This window comes from Pipra filicauda, unplaced genomic scaffold (genome assembly GCF_003945595.2).
Source record: "Pipra filicauda isolate LSUMZ 115617 unplaced genomic scaffold, ASM394559v2 scaffold656_size334665_pilon, whole genome shotgun sequence".
Lineage (NCBI taxonomy): Eukaryota > Metazoa > Chordata > Aves > Passeriformes > Pipridae > Pipra > Pipra filicauda.
In genome coordinates this window covers 98,896-121,187 of record NW_024104816.1, presented here as the reverse complement: position 1 = coordinate 121,187, position 22,292 = coordinate 98,896, and the positions used below count along the sequence as shown (strand labels likewise).

Genomic DNA, 22,292 nt, shown 5'->3' with positions numbered 1-22,292 from the left:
CCACCCCACGTCGGGCTGAGCACCGAAGACCTCGGATGAGACACCTCAGAAATCAGACTGTGTTTTCCCCCCCCTGTTTTCTCTAAAGAATTTGCAGCGGGAAAAAGGGGGATGGAGAGAGAAACCCCTTTGTTTCACAGTCAGGTTTGCTTTCCAGAAGGCAAAGTCTGTTCGGTTTCCAGATACCTGCGGTGATCAACAAACCCAAAAAAAAAACCCCAACAACTTTGTTTCAGGCAGTCAGCGACCATCTGTTAATACTCAAAAGATCTTATTATGAAGTCCTTACAATGTCAATGCATTTTATTGAAGTCAGTAGGAATCTTGCTCAAGTAACAGTCTCCAGCCCCAGCCCTGTTTAAACGGGTGCCTGTTGATAAGCAAGTAAAATAATGAGTATTTTGCATTGTCTTGCTGCAAGGAGCACCTCAGAGCTTTCATCCTGACGCCACCAAAAGCAACCCAGCAGCCCTTCCTGTGGTTAATTAAGGTATCCAGCCAGTGCCCCCCTCAGCAGGCTCATGAATAAGGTCCAATTAAACATGCAAACCCAAGTCCAACTGCCTTTAAGTTGGTTCAAATTGCTCCTCAGCTTCATCTTCTCTCTAAGGCTCAAGTGAAGGCAGTGGTAACTCAGAAGGTTCAATAGCAAAACACCTCTTCATCAAGAAAAGCTGGGAAGTGCCTCAATCACAACCAAAAATAGCGACATTAAATATCAATCAATTATATTTATATCAATTAAATATAAGTAGGACCTTTTTTTTAATAGTGTTCTGAAGTGAGGGATAATGATGGACTGCTCAGGGTGAGGTGCCTCCCAGAGTAAAACTGGATTATACAGGTCAAAATTCCCAAGCCTTCCTGCCCTCATTTCCAGTTTTTTCATTCCAGTTATTTGGATACACTGATTTTGCCACAGGTAGCTTGGCTAAGGGATCCCTGGAGGGAAGGATTCAGGAAAAACCAGTCCAGTGGCAGAGATGGAGTAAAGAACTACTTTACCCAGCAGAAAGAAACACAAATAGAACACAATGACCAAAAATGAGATACAAATGGAATAGCAAAGAGGACATTTTCTGCTACTTTATGGTTTTATTATTTATTACTTATTATGCTATTTTATGGTGCAGCAGAAAGCTACACCAGAAAATACAAGAAAAACCAGACGGGGTTAAAACCAAACCCAGGGTTTTAAACAACCCTAACGCTGGCAGAAGAATGGGGAGAGGGAAATTCATCTCCCTGATTCCATCCCAACGTTATTTTGGGTTGCTGGAGACACGAGGGCAGCTGTGACACAAGTGACTAACCGGGACCAAAATGGCTCTGGAAAGATTTCACACGCAGGGAGCCCGTTCTGAGCATCCCTGGGAGCAGCTCCCAGACTCCTCTGCCGGGAACTCGACTTCCCAATTTATCAACCCACGGCCATCTGGGGCCCACTCCCAGAAGCTGAGCTGCAGAGAGTTGACACCTTCCTTCCCAAGGCCTTTTTTTAGGAAACCATGGCTCTAAAAAGCAGGGTTTTTTTTTTAAGGAAGTGTGTAGCCCTCCTGCAGCTTATCATTGTTATCCCTGACAAAATCACCATTTCACCACCCTAAGTACTTCTGCCTGCCTCACCTCCTGTATATTAAGGGCATGCAAATGTCCTACCAAGGGAACAGAAAGGGGCCAAAGGGTTGTATCACAGGCAAAACATTTTAATGAACGCTCACAAAAGCAGAACTTGAAGCCAAGGTGTTTCTAGTAATTTTGATTTTCAGGCAAAGAATCTCCCATCACTTAGATCAAGGCTCGCACCAGCATTAATTAAACCAGCTGCTCTACCAAGAAAACACATCACTGTGGGCACAGGAGAAGAAAAGCCTCATTTTGGGGGTCTCTGGGTACATTTTAGGGGGCTGAGGGTACATTTTGGGGGTCTCTGGGTACATTTTGAGGGTCTCTGGGTACATTTTGGGGGACTGGGGGTACATTTTGAGGGTCTCTGGTTCCCATTTCTGAGGGGTTGTGGTTCCAGGACCCCCAGGCTCAGCAGGCCCTGGGTTTTGGGGTCCCTGGAGTGTGTTTTGGGGGGCTCTGGGTACATTTTGAGGGGCTGAGGGTACATTCTGGGGGGACTGAGGGTACATTTTGAGGGTCTCTGGGTACATTTTGGGGGGTTGGGAATACATTTTGGGGGGTCGAGGGTACATTTTGAGGGTCTCTGGTTCCCATTTCTGGGGGGTTGTGGTTCCAGGAACCCCAGACTCGGGAGGCCCTGGGTTTCAGGGTCCTCAGGGGGTACTGTAGGTGCATTTTGGGGTGTTATTTTGGGTTCCAGGACCCCGGGACTCAGGAGGCAGACACACAGAGCACCTCACTGCAGCAACACCTTCCCCTGCATCCTGCAAAACCCACAGGTAAACCAATAACTTCCTGCTCAGACAGGCTGGAAAAGCAGCTTTCCCAACGACTCAGGACCAGGCTTCTGCTCTTGGTTTCACCTGCAAGGCTCTCCTCTTTCAGGAGCTGACACAAAAGCCACCCCGTGTGTCACTTCACACACCCTCCTGGCTGTCACCCGACCCTCTGAACTCATGATGTCACCGTGCTCTCAACCCTCCTAAAGGTGACTCGACTGGAAAAAAAAAGCAGCTCTGGACTTAGTCCTTCTTAACAGCAAGGAGAACACCAAAGGTTTGGGGAAGCTTGAAGGAAAAAGGTGTTTATTTTCACCTTCTGCTTGGTTTGACGCCTTCCAGTCACGGGGAGGGGACTGTGCCACCACCCCAGCGAAATTTAAGCAATTAAATAATTAATTCAGGCCGTTGGAAGTTTGCAGTTTGTTTTAACTTTGATTCATTTTCATTACTAATTAATCTTTCGGTTTCCTCGGGTCCGCACACGCCGAATTAAGACTCAAGAGCTAATAATAAATACAATAAATACCTGGAGAATAAGCCCACCAGCCCTGGAGCAAGGAAAAAAAAAAAAAACAAATTAGATGAGAGTTGCCATGAAGTTTTTAAAAAGTGTTTTCGAGCCTTTCGGGCTCTTTTCACACATCATTAGGAAAACTAAAGAGAGTGGGAAGGCCAGCTTTTAAAAAGTCATTTGCAGGTCACCTTTGAGCAAGAGGAGAGGGAAGAGAACAAAGGAACCCACCACAGAGGAGCAGATACTTATTATGTCTCTCCGTTGCTCACTAGGACTTAAACTGAAAGGCCCAAATTGTTTGAGGCTCACCAGAAGGAAGACAACTGGATAAAGTCATTTCAGTGCATTTAATTTCTCAGTATGAGAGTCAAAATGCCTCTAAACCACCTGATTTCCCCTACCAACCACCCAGGATATTTAGGAAGTCCTTCAGTTGTGGAAATGCCAGGTGGGCTCCACCCTGAAAAGGGGAGGAGGTGTTCATCTGCTGATTTATGGAGGCATAAACCACTCAGAGCAGATGGATCTCACCAGACCCAACCCAAGAAAATAAAATCTCTAGGAAAGCAGGCAGCACTTGGTGGGGAAGGAGGAAAACATCTGAAATTAAAATTTAGGGCTGATTCCCTAGTCTGTAAGAGGGACTCCTCATGGCACCTGGTAAATCAGCTTGTGGCCCTTAAATCTCCATTTATGCAGCTCTTCACTCACAGTCTCCTTCTCTTTCTTCAGTCTAGGAAAACCAAAGGAAAAAAAATAAAGAAAAATCCCATAGCTTTGTGTTTCTGGGTCTTTGGAAGGGTGTTCTGGCTCTGGGCCTCCCCTGTTTGTTTTCAGAGCTACCAAGAGCAGCAGTAAAGCCACAGGGCCCTTTCTGCAAGCGTCACAAAGTGAACATACTGCACAATAAAACCCCAGCCCCACTCACAGCCCGCCTGGTGTGGGTTTAGGGGCCAGCCCTGAGGGGAGGTGGTTGTCACCAGCACAGGGCAAGTTCACCACGTGGCTCAAGAACAGGTATTTCACACAGACAGCACGACAGTGCCACAACATGCCCCGGCCATGTCACACCACGGGATCCCCTGTGTGATGACAAGAGTTCAAACAAGCACCAGATGCTCCCAGATCATCTCCAGGAGGAACCAACCCCTGACTACAAATGCCCATCGGTGTGGCTGTCAGCACTGCCAAGAATAAAAGAAGGTGGCATAAAAAAGTAGCTGTTTTACTGTCCGAGCATGAAAAAAAAAGCCCCGACAAATTCAGGTTTTATTAAGAGAAAGTGAAGAAACGCAGGCATCCTGCACAGAAGCCAAGCAAATGACAGCATCAGGTACAGCAAACCTCGGCAGCAGCGGTGATTTATGAAAGCCAAGCAAGCAGCCGTATAATTGCTTTAAGTAAGCCCCGACTTAAAGACGAAACTGCATTTGAATTGAAGGCGGGGAGGGGGGAGGAGGGCCATCGGAGCCCTGAGGAGGATCCTTAGAGACGAGTAACCCGAGAAAGGCTGGCGAACACGCGCCATCGATCGGGAGTGAGGTAACCACAACCACCGCCGGCTCAAATGAAAAGGGATTCGAGGGCTGACCCAGAAAACAAGCGTCGTAACCGCCGGGATGAAATTTTAATGATCAACACAAGGCGCGCCGCCCTGATCGAATTATCTGATGTCAGCCCGGAACGCGGGCACAAAGGGAGCCGCTCGGCCACCTTCCCTCCCGGCTCCCTGCCGCTCCATCCAGCCTGGATACTCTGCCATCTCCTGGCTCCGGGAAGGCAGGAGAGCGCATGGAATAGGTGCGTTTTTCCAAGGGAGAGCTCATCCCGTGAAGTTTATCTTTTGCTTCCTTCGCGAAAGTAATGAGCCGAGCTCCCGAACCACTTCGGACAAGGTGTGCCTCCATAAATCCCACTCGCGGCTGCTGGTTTAACTCTGCCCACAGCCTGCACGAATTCCTTGTGGGAAGATGAAAAAAAAGCTCTACAGCAACTAGAATAGAAATTCTTCCACCTCCCAGCAGAGTTTGAAGGAGTACAGTGATGAACACAAGGTCAGGTCTATCACAGCACAGGTTCAGATCAAATCAGACTGATTCCAGGCTTGCTCCAAGGCTCCCAAAACACACCAGCCCCGGCATTTTTCCTGGGGAACCCCTCTGTCCAACTAGGACTACTCTCTCCAGCTAGAACTTAATCGAGTACTGCCATAAAAGACCATTAAAGATGTTTCTATTAGCGACAAAAGGAGGGCTAAGGAGAATCTCCATCCTTTACTGCATCGGGGGGAACATGTGACTAAGGATGAGGAAAAGGCTGAGGGACTTGATGTGTTCTTTAACAGTCAGGCCAGTTGTTCTCAGGTGGAAGACAGGGATGGGAGCAGGATGAAGTGCCCATAATCCAAAGGGAAGCACACAGATGGGTCCCTGGAGCAGATGGGATCCAGCCAAGGGTGCTGAGGGACCTGGCAAAGAGCTCACCGAGCCACCTTGCACCATTTCCCAGCAGTCCTGGCTCACTGGGTGACTGGAAGTGGTGCCCACCTAGAAGATGGGCTGGAGGGAGGATCCAGGGAATCAGCCTCACCTGAGTGCCAGGGGAAGTTACGGAGCAGAACAGCAACAAGGTGACGTGGTGGGTCCTACCCTTGGAACCCCATGGAATGCTACAGGATTGGGGAAGGATGGCTGGACAAGGTGGACAGGGAGCTGGAGAGATGGCTGACAGCTGGGCAAGTGGCCAATGGCCCCTGGGCTGTGCCAGCCCTGCTGTGTCCCAGCCCCAGGGCAGTGCCCATCCCTGTGCTGGCACTGCTGGGGCACCTCCAGCCCTGGGGGCAGCTCTGGGCCCCTGCAGTGGTTTGGTTTAGGCCTCTTCCTGGCAACCAGGTCAAAACTAAGGAAGTCCCCATATCCCAATATTCCATTCTGTTCTTTACATAAGCAGAAATATAAATAGAAGGGGGGAGGAATTTGGAGGGGAGATCTCTTCTTGGAGAGGAGGAGTTGGAGGAAGCACAGCAACCTCCCTGTGGCTGGGCTGCTCGTGTGGGAGTGCAGGCCTGTAAGGTTTTGAGAGGTTGTTGCTTCTTCCTGATTTGAGAGGAGAGATCTGGTGGTGTGGACTCTGCTTTCTTAAGGAAAGTATTAAGATTTCGTTTCCTAGTTCTTTATTGGCTGCGTATACCTGTTTTTCTGGTTTTTTGAGGTGTTGGGGTTCTCTTTCTTGTAACTGTAACTGTATGTAAGTGTAAAATATATATATACACTGCTTGGGTTCTGTTATTTCGGTCTCAGTAGTTTTTTTTTATTCCCTTTCTTTCCCCTGTGCTCATAAAAGGAGGGGGGAAGCCCTTTGCTGTGGTCTTGGGTGCTTGGTGGGGGAGCCAAGGCCAAACAAGAGGGACACGGAGGGGCTGGAGCGTGGGCAGGGAAGGGAACGGAGCTGGGGAAGGGGCTGGAGCAGCAGGAGCAGCTGAGGGAGCTGTGATCCAAAACCCTGCTAAACACTGAGTGGCACAGCTCAGGAAAACCCCAGGAAATGCCCCCCAGTGCTGGATTAACATCAGGAGCACCCCCAGCTCCTCAGGCCTTGCAAAGTCACACACCAGCTCTGCTTACACCCAGGACAAGTCTGACTGCCATCACTGATTATTCACGTGCAAAGCTGAGCCCAGAAGTGTTTGTGAAACTGGAGAGAGAATCATTAAATGTAACAGATAATTGATATTTATACTGAGAAGAGAATTGACTCTGTAAACCTCAGCTATTAAATTACTTGTTCAGAATGCAACAGTTTGCTATTGATCACCAGATTCATTACACTTTTATGGCAGATCTGAAAGCACAATGCCATTAAGTACAATGTTACAAGCTGGGAGAGAAAGGGGAGGGTTATGTTTGGTTTTAAAAAAAGATAAAATACAACAAACAACAAAACCCCGATGAGTCCCTCAATCTACATGTCATAAATACTTACCAAATGCACATAACAAAGTCTTTCCCTGCACCATTTGCTAATGTCCTTGGAAGCTGTAGTTCTCTCATTTGCTATTTACCACTTATCAAATTAAGAGAGGCTTTCAGAGATCTCCAGCCACCAGAGCAGAGCGAAGGGCAAGCAGTGAACAGCAAAGGGCATCACTTTTGGGTTGTAATATTCCAAACATTTCATTTACTAAACCAGGGAAAGTCAAACAGCTGAATTCCGATTGCTGCTTTATCAAACGTGTTCTCCCAGCTCCATAAAAAGAGAATTCATTTTCTCAGAGAAGAGAAATTCCTGGAGGGTAATTTAAATGAACACTGCTTTTTCTACAGCGTACACACGGGCAGCTTTTCCCTCAGAGGTCTCTTACCTGCTCACCTATTTTCAGGAACCTTTCAGGAGCCTGAATTATTTACTGGCACCACCTCCCTTCATGTGACTGATGCAAACTCACCAAAAGAATCAAGAGATACTGGAGGAACTGGGGAACCAGTATGAAAAGAGTGTGTGAGACAGCTTCAACCCAACTTCTGTAACACACCAAGCTAAAATATGGACTGCCTGAGTTTGACAGGCAGGACTAATAACCCTTTGTTATTTAAAGTATTCGTATTAAAGTGATAATAGCCTTTATTAATACTTTGGAAATGTAATTTATTCTGCCTAACTTCCTTATATTGCCTGTCTGATTACAAACACAACGGATACAGCAGCAGAACATCCCGTGGAAGGCACAGAAGGAGGATCAACAGGATGGCAAAGAGAACAGAAAGGGAGAGCTGCACATGGAGAAGGGAAACTAGTGGGAGAACATCCAGTAAAAGAAAACAACCTCTAAATAAACCAGCTCCTTTCACTCCTGCTGACAGTTTAGATTTCTGCTCAGTTGCCCAAGAGCACTCAAAAGCATTTCTGTGTCTGAGAGAGTTTTCAAGGCACCTTTCTTAAAACCAGGCTGTGAATTTTATAGTATTTTACAAGTGGTTTTCTCTAATCCCACAGTGTTGAAGCACAGTATTAACATGAAGTGTTACTATAAAATATGGGATTCTGGTATGTTAAGGACAATGTGCCCTGACTGCCCCCAGATGAATTTTAATTCCTCGTGTGACTTATAGAGGGGCTACTAATTACTGAACCTGTAAAACTGAACTAGAAAACAGTTAAACTTTACACCTATTTAGACAGTCAAGAGAGTTTGTGAGGCTCTTAAAATTCTATTTAAGTGTGTAAACCAAATGAATGGTTAGTATTAAATCAAGGTCCAGAAAAAGCTTTATATTGGGAAAAGAAAACTTCGAGTTTATCTATTTTTGGGTAGGTTGTTAACAATGGAGGAAAGCAGCAAGTCCTTCTAAAGTTATTTTTGTGGGCTGTGACAAGATATCCTTGTGATTAAGAGATTTTTAGGGGGAAAAATAACAAAAAGAGAGTAGATGTGGACAATATTTAACACATTCTGGGTGCTTCCCCAGCAAACCAATAGACACAGTTCATCAGAAAGCAGTTTACAGGGACTACATGTATAGAGATAACTTTAGAAGAGTACAATAAAAACTGGCACTGCTGAAATAATTTGTAGATAACCGACATTATCAGTCACTTAAGGGCAGTTTATCCAAGGATAACCATCATTATCAGGCATTTGAGGACAGTCTCTCACCAGGAGGAATTGCAGCCAGGTAAATCCATCCCGTTGCCTCGAGGGGGTGTTGCTTTTGAAGGCGTTGAGAGCAGCACAGGAGATATCACAAGGTGAAGATAAAATGGGCCTTCCACAGCCTCACACTCACCCAGCAATGACAACTCCATCCCAGGAGTGGACATCACACAGCACCTTCCCCAGCTCGTACCTCAGCTGGCTCACGGCTCCGATCCGGTTCTGCCACAGAGGACAAAGGGGGATGATATTCCCGCTCCTTCATCCCCCAAAATCCCCCAGGTGGAAAACCCTGAGCTCTGCTTTTGCTGCTGCAGCAGCACAGCTTGAGAGGAAAGGCACTTCCATCCTATAAATCCCTCAGCAGCTCCCACCTTCTAACAGGCAAAAAGGAGCTGCAATACACGGTTATATTCCTTCCAAAAGGATTCTCTGCAGCACTGGGGGAAGACGTTGGGAAATCCTTTTAACTTTGGTACAACAGTGTTTGATCCTTCCATCTGTGCCAGCTGTTGCTTCCTTATCTCCCTGTATCAGTGATTAACAGGTACTAGGAGGTGTCTTAGCTGTGTGTCAGAGCAAAGGATGGTAAGAGAGGTACGTTATGACCCGACCACATATTTGAGATGCTCTCAAGGAGAGGAGATTCCTTAGAAGATCTGGAACCATATCCAAGAAATTATTAGCACACATGCATGTATGCAGGAAATATAATCAATATGTAACAGAAATGTGATGAACATGTCTTAGTTTCGTGACCAGAACCTGGGCTGTTGGATTGCTGGGTGTAGGTGACACGTGGAGTTATCCCCAATAATAGCGTTATTCCCCTTCATAAAGGAATGTCAGCTTTCTAACCCAATAAACTGCTTGGACACTTGATTTCCAGCTTTTCCCTCCCACCTGCTGGAAGCAGGTTCCCATTTTTCTACAGCACCTGGATGCCACTGAAGAGACCCCCTCTCACCTTCCAGTTGTATTTCAAGGTGCGCTCCCGGGCCCGGCAGTTCCTGAGGGCGACTTTCCAGCAGGACTGGTCGGAGATGCTCATATCCAACAGGTATCCCTCCTCTTGGCACAGCCTGTACCACAGCACTTCGTCTTCTGCAAGGATTTTCCACGTCCTGCTGACCTAAAAAAATCAAATTTTGATACGTGTGTCTCACACATCCACGTTTGGACAACGCTCGGAGGGGTTTCTGGGGTGTCCCGTGTAGAGCCAGGAGTTGGACTGGATCCTGATGGCTCCCTTCCAACTCAGGATATTCTATGATTTTACAATAAATTTATAAGTAAAAATTACATTTAATATAAAATTATTTATATAGCACCTGAAATACAAACTTTTAAGTCGATATAGGCCTGCACTGAGATTAAATTCTTAGCTAAACAAATATATTTATGCACCCATATAAAAGCCCCAAACCCTTAACAAAATGCTTGTTTTCTGTGGGTTCTTTTGGAAACAACTGAGTTTCTACTCCACTAAAACCCCACACACCACTTTAGTGGCCACACTGCCAATCTGAAATATCAGTGCACTGGAAAACTTTAGTTTTCAGTATCAGTGCACTTGTCAAACCATGACAAGGGAAAAGGAGCAACAAAACAATTAAGGCAGCACTGTAAGCTTAGAGAAAAATATGAATTTATCTTCATATTTGGAGCTAAGAAGCCCTCTCATATCACACCACCACATCTCCAAAGTCCCACTGACAATGCCTGATTAGGGGTATGACATTAGTGATTTATAACCTATTGTATTACAGTATGCAGAAATAGGAATGAATTATTAAGTTTTTGAAGCAGCCTCAAGTTGCTGGCCATTCCAGAGAGAACAGCTTCATCACAATCAATTGTGGGCTCAGAATTAAAGATTCAAGAGGTAAGAGCCAACTTAAGTAGCATTTGTTCCCTGTAATTCTTAATTTAAAAAGAAAAAAACACAACAACAGCCGTAACCAATGAAACCCAGGAGTGGTGAGAGCAGCAATCAATTGTGCTCTGTTTCCAAAAAGATCCAAACAACCTCCTGAGACTGACATCATTTTTAGTAAATTACAATTAAGCATCTAATGTCCATTTGAGGCCCAAGATTACACCAAGAATCGAGGCCTGCCACCAACACAACCCCTCACAGGACCATCTCTTTGTGTTTATTTGCCATTTGTTCTGGACTCACTCACGGATTCGACACGGCACGGGGAGGTGAGAGAGGAGTTATTCCTTGTTCTCCATTTTAGGAGATTAATCTCCTTTGTATTTTCACATTACCACACCCCCCCTCTGCTTCAAACTTAAAGCCACAGCTTTCAAATGCAAAGCACAGCTTCAGGAAATTATATCTGGGGAGGAATAAATATCAGATCCTTCGGGTTGGGGGATTTGCACGAGTCCATGAGCTGTTGGAGCAGCAAAGAGGCTCATGCAGAGGTCAGGAAAACAACCCCTGCCTCAGATAAATCAGGGAATCTCAGAGTTTGGAACTAGTCAGCCCTCCCAGAACACCCACATCAGGGCACTAAGGGCCAGAAAGCTCCCAAAGCCCTGAGTCCCACAGGTCTCCTCAGGGCACAGCAAGTGCAAAAAGACCTCACACACACACAGAACTCCTGCAGATTGTCCAGTCTCCAACCAGTGGGACACTGTCCTCTGCAATGCCCTGTTTCTGCCAGGGAAAAGAAAAACAAAATGTTCCATATGGAAAAAAAAAAGGGGGGGGAATAACCTGTCAATGTTTTTAAGATTTGATACCTAAATACAAGAGCAGCTCTCAAACGGGAACATCCGAGTGCAGCAAAAGAAATATTCCAGTTAATCATCAAGAGACCTCAAACTGGGAGACACAGACAATCCCCTTCCATCCTATAACAGAGAAAACAACCTGGACAGGGCAATAATAATGCCTTTAAATGACACAAACAGCACTGAGTCTGCTCAAGCATGACACATCACATCACCCTGCAATAAAAATATTAGTGCTCCTGTCCCTACAGGGACACCCTCAGGAAGTTCAAAAGCAACAAAAAGACACGATCCAAAATTCAAACCATCAGAGTTTATCAAACAAATCAAGGAATCTCAGAGTTTGGAACTAATCAACCTGCCCAGAACACCCACATTGTGGCACTAAGGGCCAGAAAGCTCCCAAAGCCCTGAGTCCCACAGGTCTCCTCAGGGCACAGCAAGTGCAAAAAGATCTCACACACACAGAACTCTTGCAGACTGTCCAGTCCCCAACCAGTGGGACACTGTCCTCTGCAATGCCCTGTTTCTGCCAGGGAAAAGAAAAAAAAATGTTCCATATGGAAAGAAAAAAAAAAGGGAGGAATAACCTGCCAATGGTTTTAAGATTTGATACCTAAATACAAGAGCAGCTCTCAAACAGGAGTGCAGCAAAAGAAATATTCCAGTTAATCATCAAGAGACCTCAAACTGGGAGACACAGACAATCCTATAACAGAGAAAACAACCTGGACAGGGCAATAATAATGCCTTTAAATGACACAAACAGCACTGAGTCTGCTCAAGCATGACACATCACATCACCCTGCAATAAAAAAGCAGTGCTTATTAGTGCTCCTGTCCCTACAGGGACACCCTCAGGAAGTTCAAAAGCAACAAAAAGACACGATCCAAAATTCAAACCATCAGAGTTTAGCGAGGAACTCGCTCTCAATTTGATTTTAAAGTAATGTAAATACATCTCTCATTGCTCAAAGAGCACAGAAATCCACCCGGCTTTGTTGCTGACACACCAAAAGAGCAGCTGTGGGGCAGGCTGGAACCTCTGCCCCCCTCCCAAAACACGTTCAGTGAGGGGCAGGCCGAGCACACACAGAGTCAGCACAGCCCAAACCAGGCCAGCTCTTTTTGCCTTGCTTTAAAAAAACAAAAATCAAAAATAAACACACACCTTCGGAGCGTGCCAAAACAGACAATATTTGGACAGACCTTTCAAGTTTCAAGGTCTTAAAAGCATTTTATAAAGGCAGTAAAACAAAAGAAAAGGGGAGAAGGGGGGGGGGGGGAACTACATAAAATTTCGACTGCCTTTTCAACTTTCCAGGGGAATAAAGATCCTATCCCATTCTGATTTTTTTTAAATCAAATTACAGCGGATCCTGCTGCTTTACAAGCCTGGATTTCCAAAGAGTCCCCAGCACAGCCTTTTTCTGACGGCCCCAAAACTCGCATGCCAAGCCCTTGTAAAAGCCCCACTGAGTGAGCCTCAGCTGCACGAAATCACTAATAAAAGAGGCTCAAGCATTTCACTTTACAGCACCACTGTGAGCTGCTGCATTAAAACCAGCCTTTGGCTCCAAGTCAGCTTTATTAGATCTGCCTTAGACTTTCAGGTGAGGCCCCAAAAGCCAGAGTGGCCCGGCTTTATTTACCATATTTCCATATTTCCACCGTGTGTTGGAGGGGCTGAGATGTGCAAAGCTCTTATTGAACTACAAACATCACTGTTTCCAAATCTACACTGCCCAGAAAATCCAGAAAAACCATCAGTGACAACATCTTACGGAGCTGTTTGTAAATTGAGGGTCCCCTGTTTAATTTTGTCTTTAGTGTTCCTATTTTCTTTTTACTAGAGAAAGTTTGGGTTCCCCCAAGCTCCACACAGGAACGGTTTTATAACTTATAGTTCAGCAAGTAATAATGTTCTGAAGGACTTCAAAGGCTTCTGCTGACATAGATTTTGCTATTTGAGTTTGCCTGTGGGGGATTTTTTTTTTCCACCCCCCCTAAAAAAGCCCCACCTCTTCCATCAAATCCTAAATTTCCTCTAATCCCATCTAAATCAACTGGCTCAAATCCTAATGAAGGTTTATTCATCCCTCTCCATCTGATAAGCATTTTTGTTTCACTGGGTTTATTTTCTTCCCCAGACACACAAAGACACAGTCAAGGCTCGTTTGCTGAGTCCAGGGGCCTCAATTAGAACTATCTGGACTTTCAGCCCAGGACGACACAGAGAGCCAAAGAGTCCTGAATCCAAAGCCATTCCCATGGAAGCTGCTCATGGTTTCAGTTCACAGCCACAAGCCTGGAATGGTTTGGGTTGGAAGGGACATTAAAGACCACCCAGTGCCACCCCCTGCCATGGGCAGGGACACCTTCCACCAGCCCAGGTTGATCCAAGCCCCATCCAACCTGGCCTTGGACACTTCCAGGGATGGGGCATCCTGTGGGAAATCCATTCCAGCCCCTCACCACCCTGACAGGGAAGAATTTCTTCCTAATAGCTCATCTAAACCAGCCCATGGAATCATGGAATTGTTTGGGAGCTTAAAGATGATCTCATTCCACCCCCTGCCATGGGCAGGGACACCTTCCACCAGCCCAGGTTGCTCCAAGACTCCTCCAACCTGGCCTTGGACACTTCCAGGGATCCAGGGGCAGCCACAGCTTCTCTGGGCAACCTGTGCCAGGGCCTCCCCACCCTCACAGCCAACAATTCCTTCCCAATCTCCCATCTCTCCCTGCCCTCTGGCAGTGGGAAGCCATTCCCTGTGTCCTGTCCCTCCATCCCTTGTCCAGTCCCTCTCCAGCTCTCCTGGAGCCCCTTTAGGCCCTGCCAGGGGCTCTCAGCTCTCCCTGGAGCCTCCTCTTGTCCAGGGGAACCCCCCAGCTCTCCCAGCCTGGCTCCAGAGCAGAGGGGCTCCAGCCCTGGCAGCATCTCCGGGGCCTCCTCTGGACTCTCTCCAGCAGCTCCACGTCCTCCCTGTGCTGTTCCCAGGGCTGGAGCAGCTCTGCAGGGGGGTCTCTGAGGGGGCAGAGGGGCAGAATCCCCCCTGCCCTGCTGCCCACGCTGGGGGACCAGCCCAGGGCACGGGGGGGGTTCTGGGTGCTGGGGCAGGTCCAGCCCCTCACCCACCAGCCCCCCAAAAATCCTCCTCCCCAGGGCTGCTCTCCATCCTTTCAAAATACACAGGAGATTTTCTTCTTTAATTGTATAAACACCAAAAGCATAACGGTTTGACAATTCCAGAAGCCCTCAAGCAGCTGAAATCCTTGATTCATGCACGAAAATTCTTCCTAAATTCCTAGAAACAGCCTCCCTTGCCCTAGATACATAAACAACTGTGTTGGTAAACACTTCCAAACCTTCTCCAAGATGAAAACATAACAACAGGTCAAGGGAATTTCCCACTGATCTGTTCAGAAACTAAACTGCCTCAGCATTGCCAAAATTCAGCACTACTGCCCAGGAGCATTTCACACCACAAAATGCAATTCCTGTCTCTGGTATTTACTAAAAATCAACAACTGTAAGTACATGGAGAAGTTCACAGGTGAGACACATCCCCTTGTTTTACAGCATGAAGAGCAGGTCCTCAGGCCATGAGTAAAGTTAATTATTTCTGCAGTTTCAGCCCCAAATAACACAAGAACCTGTGGTGCATTTCAGTTTGTCACAACTGCGGTGTCCCAAGGGATTGGGGTTTTTTTTTCTCCTCTACATCACAACCATGAGGAAGAAGTGACTGTTCCCAAACCTGCTCCTACTCCTGAGAGTCGCTCCTGGCACAGATATTTCTGGGCAGAACACAATCAAAAGGTGCTCACAGGGTTGGCACAGAGCAAAGGGGAAATTTTGCCTGTTCTGGGGACACTTTAAGCCCTGGATACCTTTCTCCTTGGATTCCAAACTTGGGACACCAACAGGTATCTGCTGGATGCTGCTGAATGTCACCCACCAGAGCTCAGGAGCTGAGGGCACCACAATTTAAGGGCTGCACAAGGATCTGGGATTTTCAAGTGCCACACAGGTATTTTGTGTTTTATGGTACTAATCCCCCCCAAAAAAAAAAAATCAAAGCAAAGCTGTGGGGAAGTGAGGGAGAGGGAAATATCAGGGTGAAGTTAAAGTTCTGCAGGCAGCCCGTGGTGTGATTAAATCTCAAAGAGGCTTTGAAGTCAGGCTACTTTCCTGTTAGTTGGTTACCAATTTGGCATCAAGAACTAAGCAAACAGGTTTTCTCCAAAGGCTCTCACATGGATCCTGATGCCAATTCCACTCACTGGCCCGATTTCCCTAAAATCCCAAGGCACCTTAATAAAAAGCAACCTTTCTAGGATAACGCTGTAAAGCAGCAGGGTTTTCCGTGGAGCAGAAGAGGGCTTCCCCCCCCTTCAAAACCAAAACCACCAAGAGAAAAATGAAAATGGGATTTATTTTTATGGCTTTGCTTTTCATTTGAATGCTTAAAAAGAAGCCAGCTCTGCCCTGGATATCCATCTCCCTGGGAAAGCCCTGTAAAACCCTGGGCACTTGCTCAGCTGCCACACAGGAACAATGGTTTGGGCTGAGGAGGAGAAGGAGAAATGTGGAAAATTACACGCTAAAATGTGGGAAAAAATGTGTTAAAACACATCTTAAGAGAACAGGTTCGAGACAAAAACCAAAGTGAGAGAGAGAAAGAGAAATCAAGAGCAGCCCCTTCCTCAGCCAACCTTTTTCCCGTGCCATGAGGTAAAGTGATCGTGCCCAAGGGGCAAAAAGAAAAAGAGAGGGAAGGAATAACCTTAAACTAATCCACTTCAGAAATGCAAGCCTGTTCCATTTCATGGGATGTGGCCTTCACTGATGGTTTATCTCTACCTCAAATGACAGCAACTTGAGCATATCTGAAAGCTTCGGTCTCCTGGACAGCCTCAAAAAAATAATCCTCAGGAATTCTCTCCTCTGCAACAGCAGCCCTGCACGAGGAATTAATTTTCTTTTAACAGCCCTTGTTGCTAAAAGGCATTAGAAAGTCAAAGTTTTAAGCAATAACCACCTGTGGCTGTTTAACACTATGATGTGCTCACACTGAACACGACAAGCCCAATTTCCTTTCAGTGCCTGGGCCATTTGGGGAATATTTGTGCCTGTTTTACCACCCACAGCCGACCCTGTCTGTCAATCCTGTCTTTACACACTAACATTTCTTTCTCTGGACTGTTTGTAACACAGAGAATGGTTTGGGTTGGATTTTTGTGAAGCTGCAAGATGTGCTTTGTACATAAATTAATGAGCACCAGCCTGGAACCCTGAATAGTGGCCACGGGAGAAGCTGGCAGTGAGTCCCCACAATATTCTACTTCATTTCACTGGGTAATCAGCACTTCCCAATTAAGTTTGCTTTGTTGGCTCATCCAGAGAGGAGGTTCATCATTCAAACTGTGAAGAAAGGAAATAAAGAGGCTGAACAACCCCACATAGAGTGAGGTGTGAGTGTCTCATAAAGCTACTTGAAAAGACAGGCAGTTTATAAACATAAACTGGTGAATGCATCATCTGAAAGTTTCACTAAATCAAAATATAAACCCCTCGTGGGGCTGGGGGTGAGGAAATCAGAGTCACTTAAGAATTTAGCCTCACATGAAAACACTACAGACAAAAAGTAACTATTCCAATTTCCAGGCACACACAGAAGTGTGAGGAACAGCTCTTGCCATGCCCTCAGCACTGCCAAGTTCTAAATATTGCAGCAAGACACTCACTTGCTTCTGAACACACTCACTTGAATCAAAATATCTCTGCAATATTCATTTTAAATTTTAAGGCTTTGCTTCTGGCCGAGCCACAAATGTTTTATTTAACTCTACTCAACTGCAGCTATAAACCCAGCTCATGGATTATTTCTCAATACTCAGCTTTGGAAGTGTTTCCTGTAAGTAACTGGGGCTGCCACCCACCTTCCCTGCATCAAGGTGGCTGTTTCTTGATTATTTCTGCCCATTTTAGGTGGTGGCAGAGAATCCAAGTGCCAGCAGCACTTACCTGAGCACACCTTCCCAACTCAGCCCTGCCCAGGTACTGGAATATCTTCAGTGCCAGCTCATAGGGCAGCTGCACATCAAAGAAAGGAACCTCATTGATTTCATTCTGGGAAGGAAAAAGAGAAAATAATTTTCTTTAGAGCACAGCTTGAGAGCAGGAGAAGTTACCATGGTATGGAGAGAGGATGTCGTGCCCTCAGTGCCACCACAGCTCCATAAAAAAGGAGTTATTCTGCCTTTCCTCCCTTTAATGGAACATCAGAACAACCAGGTACCCAGCTACTCTTTGTTCTGAGGCAGGTAAAGAATATTAGGTGGTTAAGTGGAGCTAAAAAGCAAATTGAGAAGAACTGTAAGGCTGATCTGAAGTCTGAAAGGCAAAGCACAAGCTCTAGGAAAATCTTTTATCTAATGTTCCAGTGCCAAACAGACCCAATAAATAAGCATTTTGAAGACACGTTCCCATTATTAATTTCACTTACAGGATTTCAAACACAGAGGATGGGAAAATGAACAAATATTTTGATGTAAAACCGAATGGGAGAGATGATGTTACAGTTTCCTTCATTAGTGACATATTAATGTCTTTTTAATATGAAATGTTCCTGCTTTTAACTGATCGAGTATCTCAACCACAAATTTAGAACCAAATCCATCAATTTACACTAACAGCTAAATGCAGCACATGGATTTTTTTCCTAGATGTGTTTTGTTTAACTGCATAATTATTACATATTCTTCCTGCAGTTATCACAACAAAATCTGTCTTCTCTCTCACACTGCCCGGATATTCCAAATTTTTATACTGTGCAATAAAATAGAACCAGCCCATTCTGATCATTTCTGTGTCACCCTTTTTGCTCTCCAGTGTTCTCTCCTGTCTTCTGTCCCTCCCCAGGTGCTCCTGAACACTTTATCACCCTCCATCCATCCCCAGGCACAAAACCAGCTGCTCAGTTAAAACCACTCTCCATTGCCTGCCTTCAGAAAGTCAGGAAGATCCCAAATCTGGATCCTCTCCTGCCTCTTGGCACTTCCCTGTCTCTGATACCTTTATTTGTTTTGGTAGGTCTCTTCTAGAACTACACCCTCTCCTTTAAACCTGGACCTTTTTCAGGACCAAAGTAGGAAAAAAAAGGCAATCCTGGGTTTATTTAAAGCAGAGTTACTCAGGGAAATCACAGTACAATGTGGTTGTGGGGAGGTTTTTAATGCAAAAGATATTCTACAGCAAGTCGGTGTTTACACAGCACAAACACGGGCAACGTTCCCATTAGGTCTTTTTAGCAACAAAACACCGATTTATGCAGACTGGAGCCTCACACTAGCTCTAAAGTTACTTAAACCAGGACAATTTTCCTGCCCAAACAGCTCCCTTTCCCCTCCTTTCCCCCTGCACGAGGATCGCTGGCTCCACTCCCCGCTGTGGCTCTGCAAGGAGATTGTTTGCCCCGCTGTGATTTAAATCCCATCCATTTCCAGAGGGGACACCAAAGGCAAAACACAAAGGGAACACGCAGACAAGGCTCCAAGCTGGCCAGATGTGAATCCACCCGGATCCAGGAGCCATCCCGGAGCTGCCCAAACAAATCAGAGGAGCCATTGGGCAAGGATTGTTAAGCTCCAGGCTTATGAGCTCAGGCACGGCACCACTATGGATGTGCTGCTTCCAAATTGGAGTTGACTCACTTCCAACCAGCAGATCCTGCTCTGTCTGGATGGACAGAGGTGTCATCAGGACTGACTGACTGCAGACACAACAGGCAAGACCTCCGGTGCTCTCAAGAAAAGGTGGGGAAAACCAGAAAAAAACAGACAGAGAGATGATTTTTTTTTTATCAATCTGTAATATAATTTATACCTTCCTTCCAATAAACCCAGAATTGCCTCTTTTTCTTCTACATTTGTACTGCAAAGGGTCCATTAAACGAGAAGTAATTGTAGAAGAGACCTACTAAGACACAAAGGTACCAGGGAGAGGCAAGTGCCAAGAGGCAGGAGATGATCCCGATTTGGGATCTTCCTCACTTTCTGAAGGCAAACAACTGAGACAACGACAGAGCACAAGCTCCTACTGATTCCATTCTAATGCCATCCTAAAATAAGAGGCAGATCAACGTCTTCCCACCTCCCAAAAACCCCAGCAGCTTGTCCTCAGCACAAGCAAGCAGGGATGTTAAGTCAGCACCAGCCTGTCTAAAAGTCTACTGGAATGAATCCAGAACTCAAATACAACCATCCCCTCTGAGACAGATGCGGGCTCCTGTGTGCTAATGGAGCACTAATTCTGTAAATGGATTAATTTGTGCCTTGCAGACAGAAATTTAATCTGCTCCTTTTAATTTTTTTTAAGCAAAGAGTAATTAGTCACAGGGAGGTGAGCGAGAAACAAGAAAATGGGTTTCCCCCCTAGTTTTCATGCGCTGTAAATAAAAACCTCTACGGCATTCAGAGGATTTACCAAAATAACTTTTATCTGGTTCAGAGCTGTATTTAAGACTATTTCCAAATTAACTCCTTTATTTAAAGAATTAAAGCTTGTTTTCTTATTACGTGTCACAAGGCGGGATATCCCTAATTACTGCACGGGCACCAAAGAGCCCAAGTAAGCAACTGCCTCCTTATCCGCAATTCTCCGGCACAAACAGCTCCCTTTCCCTTCTTCTAAGGTTTTTAAGAGCAAAAATAAAATACTATTTATCGAGCCATGGAATATCCCGAGTTGGAAGGGGATCACGGAGCCCAACTCCCGGCCCTGCAGGGGACGAGGCGAGAATCCCACCCTGGGCCATTAAAGACTCACGGAATACCCTGAGGTGGAAGGGACGCACAAGGACGACATGGGAAAAGCAGATTTGGGAGGGTTAAAGCTTTGTAGGTGGGATACGCTCGGAAGCTGAGGTTTTAACAAGCAGAGAGGAACCCAAAACCGGCATCCCCTTCCCGGGCCGGGCACAGCCGAGCCGCTCTCTCCGCTCCGGGAACGGGCCCCAGCACGGCCCCTCCTCCCCCTGCCCGCCCCTGTGCCCGGGGCAGGACCGCCGGCCCCGCACGGCCCTACCAGGTCTCGGATGAGCTGCCCCAGCAGATCGTCGCCATCGCCGGCTCCGTCCCCCGCGGGCTCCCCGGCGGGGCGGGCGGGCGCGGGGCCGCGCAGGGCCGGGGCGCCGCCGGCCAGCAGCCCGCGGGCCAGCGCCAGGTACCCGGGCTCGGCCGGGGGCTCCTCCCGGGGCCGCTCCTCCCGCCGCGGCCGCTTCGCGCCCCCCGCCCGCTCCGGCCGCTCCTGAGGCCGCCTCAGCTCCGCCGGCACGGCGGCCATGGCGGCGGGGCCGGCCCGGCGAGGAAACCGCGCCCCGCGCCCGCGCGTTCCGCGCACACAACGTTCCGCCGGGGCGGGCCGGGGCCGGGAGCGCGGCCACGATGGGGTCGCGGCCGGCATTTCGTGGTCCCCACACGAGGACCGCGATGGCGGCCTGAGGGCCCGGCCCTGGAGAGCCGCGGGCGGCCGAGAGAGGCCGCGGCGAGGGCAGGGTCTGTCTGTGCCCCGTCGGGAGCCCTCAGCCATAGCCAGGGCCACGGCAGGGTCCCGCTTGGGAACCCTCAGCCATGGCCGGGGCGAGGGCAGGTCCCGCTGGGAGCCCTGAGTCCCTTCAGCTCCCTCAGCCCCCTCTGCCATAGCCAGGGCGAGGGCAGGTCTCACTGGGAGCCCTGAGTCCCTTCAGCCATGGCCGGGGCGAGGGCAGGTCCTGCTGGGAGCCCTGAGTCCCCTCACAGCCGTGCCCAGCCCGTGCGGGTGGTTGCCCGTAGAAGTGGCCGCTCTGGGTGATGGATAAACCCCGCTTGGGTCATTTTTTCCGTTCTGTTCGCCAAGTCTGAACCAAGCTGGTGGGCAAGGGTGGTGCCACCTCTAGGGTGTTTTGCTGCTCAAACACAGGCGTCTCCTCCTGCTGCCACCACAGCCCCAGAGCTGCCCCTTTCATGGCACTTTGGGGAGGACACGACGTTGGCTCAGCATCTCTCCAGTGCCAACCCACCCTGGGGATCGAAGGCTGTGTTTCAAATGATGCTGAACCACAAATGTGGAGCTGCTGCTGCTTCAGCCAGTGCTGCTGCCCAGGGGAGGGAAAGGCCACGAGTGTTCATGTCTTCAGCACGACTTCTGTGGAGTCTTCAAGGAAATAAAACAGGTGAGTGAGCTGTCTGTGTAAGTCAAACAGTCCTTGCTGGGCTCTGGTGAACAGGTTAAAACACAGCCCTTACTCTCAGCAGCAGCTGAGGGTACCTTCACCCTTGTGTCCACCTCCAGCTTCCTCAGTGGCCACTTGCTGGCTCTCCTCCTTTGAAGCTTGTTGTTATCCGTGCAGTTTATAAAACCCAGCTTAACGAACACAAACAGGTGGTTGGGATTCCAGGGAGAACCCAACCAACCTCATTTAGGGGAGAAGCTCCTGCATTTAGTAACCATGCAAAAGAGTGGTGGGTGAGGGGCCATTGGGAAGAAATTGTTCCATGTGAGGGTGGTCAGGCCCTGGCAAAGGTTGCCCAGACAAGCTGTGGCTGTCCCATCCCTGGAAGTGTCCAAGGCCAGGTTGGAGGAGTCTTGGAGCAACCTGGGCTAGTGGAAGGTGTCCCTGCCCATGGCAGGGGGTGGGATGGGGTGAGTTTTAAGGTCCCAAACCATCCTGTGATGCTATAACTTATTTTCCCTATAAAAGAATCCCTTGGACTCAGAGGAGGATCACCCTGGGGTACACACACTGACCACGGGGAGCCCTGCCAGGGGAGGGATTGCAGAGCAGGAGCTGCCCCAGCGTTGGAATGCAGGGCTGCTCCAAGGAGGGATGGTTGGGAAGAAAGGGAGTCCAGGAGGGTCTCTCTAGACCCCTTTGCAATACCAGGGTAATTTGCCAAGAGGGTGGCAGCAGCCTCCCTGCAAGGCAGG

At 47.7% G+C, this 22,292-nt stretch overlaps 1 protein-coding gene across 1 annotated transcript in view; it reads right to left on the bottom strand.

Moving 5' to 3' along the window:
- The window catches only part of FBXW8 (F-box and WD repeat domain containing 8), a 54,347-nt gene extending 33,678 nt beyond the window's left edge, over positions 1-20,669 (bottom strand). Inside the window, exons 1-4 of the mRNA XM_039388480.1 lie at positions 20,412-20,669; positions 17,352-17,456; positions 9,543-9,707; positions 8,709-8,797 (exon numbers count right to left, since the gene is read on the bottom strand). Coding sequence (XP_039244414.1) covers positions 8,709-8,797; positions 9,543-9,707; positions 17,352-17,456; positions 20,412-20,669 — 617 coding nt within the window. The remainder of the gene's footprint in view (positions 1-8,708; positions 8,798-9,542; positions 9,708-17,351; positions 17,457-20,411) is intronic.
- Between the last annotated feature and the right edge of the window lie 1,623 nt (positions 20,670-22,292).